General features: G+C 36.2%; 1 protein-coding gene across 1 annotated transcript; it reads left to right on the forward strand.

Moving 5' to 3' along the window:
• Positions 1-515: 515 nt before the first annotated feature.
• LOC136814688 (uncharacterized) lies at positions 516-3,989 on the forward strand. Its single transcript, XM_067071101.1, has 5 exons — positions 516-638; positions 871-924; positions 1,595-2,451; positions 3,154-3,372; positions 3,647-3,989. Exons 1-5 carry the CDS (start codon positions 590-592, stop codon positions 3,929-3,931), a joined length of 1,464 nt encoding a protein of 487 aa, XP_066927202.1. The 5' UTR covers positions 516-589; the 3' UTR covers positions 3,932-3,989.
• Positions 3,990-4,570: the final 581 nt, after the last annotated feature.

A 4,570-nucleotide genomic window follows, 5' to 3' on the forward strand; every position in this document is an offset into this window, starting at 1 on the left:
TCTTCTTTTCGGTACGAAGCAGAACTATAGATAATTTTGAGACTTTCCCAAAAAAAACCGCTACGATTTATGTCTTAGAGTATGGTACCGTTAGGGCTAATTTCGTCAACACATCAAGTTCCGTAGCCTTAAGTATTTTTCTTGAACTGAGGAACGCCTAAAACCCATCACATGGGTGATTCATGTCAGTAATTGAATGTAAGAATCATCTGTCTATCTGTTAGTACTTGATGAACGTTATCAACAAACCACATATAAAAAATATTTGCTACAAATCTTGAAATAACTAATTAACTTGTGGTTAGACGTTTGAGGTAATGTCAGCCAAAAAAGTAAAACTCATCTATCAAGACAGTCTGTTAGTAGAAACGTGAACTTTCGACACAGATGAGGGGTAGAGAAACTGACTGAAAGGCCTTTTACTAGGGCTAGGATTTTGAAATCTTTTACCATCGTGTCCAAGGCCCACTCCTTTGAGAATCGTATATAAAGGTGGCAAATTTCTGGTTAACATCAAATCAAAATTGAAGAGAAAAACAACGATCAACAATCAGCAATCAACTGAAATCAATCTGAAAATTTTAACAAGATGAGGAGATCAACAATTCTTCTTTTTCTAATTGGAATCTTTTTGAAAGGTAGGAATACTCCATGATTCTTTTCACTTTAAAATCTCACAACTCACAAGTAAAACTGTTACTTCTGAACACGGATAAATCAAGGTCATTTGTTCTTTTGGTATTTTATGACTCCAAATATGGATGCTCCCATAGTTAATCAAGTACGTAAATTTCAGCCTACTTCAATAACGAGGTTGGCATCTGTAACTGCAATAAATATGAATAACTCAATTTTGAATTTCATTTCAAGGTTCACTTGGGACTGACGAGAGATGTTACCCAGACATGTTTGTCCAAAAGAGAAGTAAGTGATTATTATGTCCATATATAACACTCCTGTCTCAGTGACCAACTGGGGAGTTTCTCGGTCAGTGGGATGAAATGAATGAGTTATATATAAAACATGTTTAAAGCCGCTGCGCCTGTCGCAAGTCAGGGACTCCAGATTGCATTGGTTGGGTTTTTGAGTGGGTTTTGGTGTTTGTGTTTTTCTGCTTGGCTTTTTAAGCTTTATGTCTATTGGTTTGTTGGTTCTTTTTCGCATAAAATTCTCATTTCTTGACAGGATGTTTGATTGGTTTGATTTATATATTTAGAAAAATTCAAAAAAATGGAAAAAACGTATAATTATAAAAATATTAGTGCCTTTTTATGTTTCATCTTTATTTTATTTAGTATTTTCAACACTTTCTCTCCTTGAGGTCAGATCTCTGATCTTCATCATATATATATACGAAATCTGATCTATATAATCCTATAATCCTTGGGTATATGTTATACAAGGGTGGTATAAGTTTATCATTTTTACCGAGTCTTAGCAAAAAATCGAATCACTAGCGTACCTTAAAATTACTCATTCAAACATCTCTAAAAACGCCGTTCATGATTTTACATTGGCATCTATCATGTTTTAGGATAGACTAATGATTGCACCATATACTATCAGACATTTTCATTGATTTTTCTTTTAATAGCACGACCAGTGACAACTTTATCCAAAGCTGTGACTGACTTGGTACACACAGAAACAGATGCTCACATCCAATCGGCATTAAAAGCTGTCCTCTCAAAACCAGATGAATATGTTTGTCACTCTTCAAAACCCAATGGTTATGATTTAGGAATCACACATTCAACAAGAATCATATTCCCAGAAAACCTAAGAATTAATGGAATCTCCAGCTTCAAGCCAAAGATCTATTGTCATCTAAATGGTTTATTCAGAAGCTCAGGCGATGAAAAATACTATTACCTTGGTCAATACAAAGGATCTTACCAAGTTTCTAAATGGTTGTCACTTCTTGACCCTCATTTCTTCTTTAAAAACGCTCACGGCATATACTCAGTATTCACCAGTGGTAGATTCTATCCATGCTCATCCAAAAAACAACCAGATTACAATGGATTAGTGAATGTTGGTTCCCGTAATGCAAAAAGATTCGCTGTTGAGAAAAACAACATGTTATCACTCATATGGCCTCATTACTATATGGCCCAACATGGTGAATCGAAAGCTGATCTCATATTGAGATGGAGAGATTACGTCATCTTCTCCGATGAAGTGTTATACTATGCTACACAACATAGCAGTAATAATCATTTCTTTATTATCGACCAGAAAATGAAACTGAAAGCAACGCCAACCTCTACTCCAATCAACGCAAAAGGAGACTTTGACATCCAACCAAACTTCTGGTCCTTCAAAGTACATATTCAAAGAAAACACTGGACACGATTTGTAGATGAATTCTTTCCCAAGACAATTCCTTTCACCCTCATACCATCACTTTGTTTGAAGAAAGATATCGTTAGCAAGATTGGTGATCTTGAGGTAAGTCAAAATTAAATATATCCTTAAAGGAAATCTCTCAAATAAAGACGCTATAGTCTAACCCTAATAACCCTGTGACCCCGGGGGGGGGGAGGGTACTAGGGCAAGATGGGTTACAGGGATGCTCCGCTGGTCAGGGTACCTTTTTTAACCTCCACGAGTCCCAGGTAGGGTCGCAAAAACACCAAAATAGAAAAATCAGTCCCTCGTAGGGTGCCTATTTTTGGAAAATTTGGGGAAAAAGTAGAGAATTTGAGAAAATTTTGGAATTTCAGTCCCATTCAGGGTCACTTTTTTCGCAAATTTCGATTCCCACGTAGGGTCCATTTTTCGAGCCTCAGTGGAGCCCCCCCCGGGCCTGTGACGAAATCAACCAACAATCTCTGATCTAGTCTCGATTTCCAGACCATTATTCTTTTAACACAAAACGTAGGAGCAACCCTGCCTCAAAGTTAAAAAGAAGAAAAAAAATCGTGCGGGAAGTTAGATATTTAATGGGAAAAGCAATTTTACTAGACTACTAATTTAAACACTCGAAAAGTAAACAAACTTCTAGGTACGTTTTTTCTACTACTGTAAAAGAAGCTTTTGAGTAAAACTGATGTTAATTAGTAGTATAGTTCTAGATTACCTCTGGTCCATAACATATGTTCTTGTCTTAAAGCTTGTAGTATATGGCGTATCATCAAATCTTTTTTTCAGAGCCTCACATTGACAACTAAACATGGCCGTAAAGACAACGAAGTACTTGACGGTATCCCAAAATATGAGATTGCGGCTCAAGGTTACATCAGAACGCAATTTCATCCTGATCCTCTGCTTGAAGATAGCGTTCATTTTTCGTTTACTACAAGTGCTGGAAATGTCCATGATTTTGAGATTACTTTCGATAAATCAGAAAACAAGTGTTATGGTGAAGGGGTAAGATCTTCAAGACATTTCTCTGGAAAAAACTGTAACTTTAGCTAAAATAGATTGCACCTCAAAATATCTTAACCCCGTTGCAATTCTATTTTAGCTTGAAAATTGTTCAATGGATTTTTAAAGCGAGTGTACTCGATACTTCTCTCAATTAAAAGAATTTCAAGAATCTCAAGCCTGTACATTCAGTATTTGTCTCGTAAACCGATTCCCCTTTAAAGTTGTTTAGCTTTTTTGAAACACCTAACCAGAATCATTTTCTCTTTTTGTTAAGGAAAAAGATGAATTTGACGCTGTTTTGAAGAAATTGTCAAACGAGGCGATCTTTTTACAAGGATTACCCTACAATGTGCGCGATGAAAAGCCAAGACCATACGAAGGTAGTTTTCCGTGTAATAGTGGCTTCCGACTCAACTCTATCAAGTTTGAATACCAGCGTGGTTTTCCAGTTCGTTCTTTATATCACATTACCGTTAGCTGGACTGATGATAATAAGCAACTACATGAGAAAAAATTGTATATGAAGTTCCACGACTTTTGGAACACTATTTCTGATTAAATTCTTTTGTAATTTTCAGATATCTTATAAAACCTCTTCAGAATAAATCTTCTTGCAGAATACGTTGGTGTTTACATTTCTCAACCGTCAGTGAAATAATAACCAATGTCTGAATACCGCTTTAAATTCCCTATAAAGAATTAGTTGAAAGTAATTAATTTATTAGACAGTGGGGGTAAAAATAACGGACGAAAGCTCGATGGGGATAGTCCCCTGCTTCTTATGGCTGGGGATTTGGATTCCATTGTTTTCGAGCCAGGAAATTCAGTGGGGATGGGAAAAATAGAATAATCTTTTGCAGTGAGGATCTGCTTATCTAATTTTTTTCAGTTGGGACAAAAAATAGAGTGGGGACGATATTTTGGCCAATTTTTCCAGTTGGAAGAGTTCCCAGTGGGTCTGTGAGAAGGGGGTGCAGAAATTTATTCTTTGTAATCTTGATAAATTAGTTCTATTTATACTGAAACGATTAATTTGTCTGAGACGAGCAATTTAGAAAATGAGCATTATGGAGGAGTGTACTATCCATTCATGTTTTAATAAACAGGATCTCCTCCACATTGAACATCTTTCGTTGCTAAGGTTGATTGACGTCATCCATCTGGATTGTTACAACTGACTCATTCCGAAACGGTGCTA

Source organism: Clytia hemisphaerica, unplaced genomic scaffold (genome assembly GCF_902728285.1).
Source record: "Clytia hemisphaerica strain Z4C2 unplaced genomic scaffold, Clytia hemisphaerica genome assembly, whole genome shotgun sequence".
NCBI classification, from domain to species: domain Eukaryota; kingdom Metazoa; phylum Cnidaria; class Hydrozoa; order Leptothecata; family Clytiidae; genus Clytia; species Clytia hemisphaerica.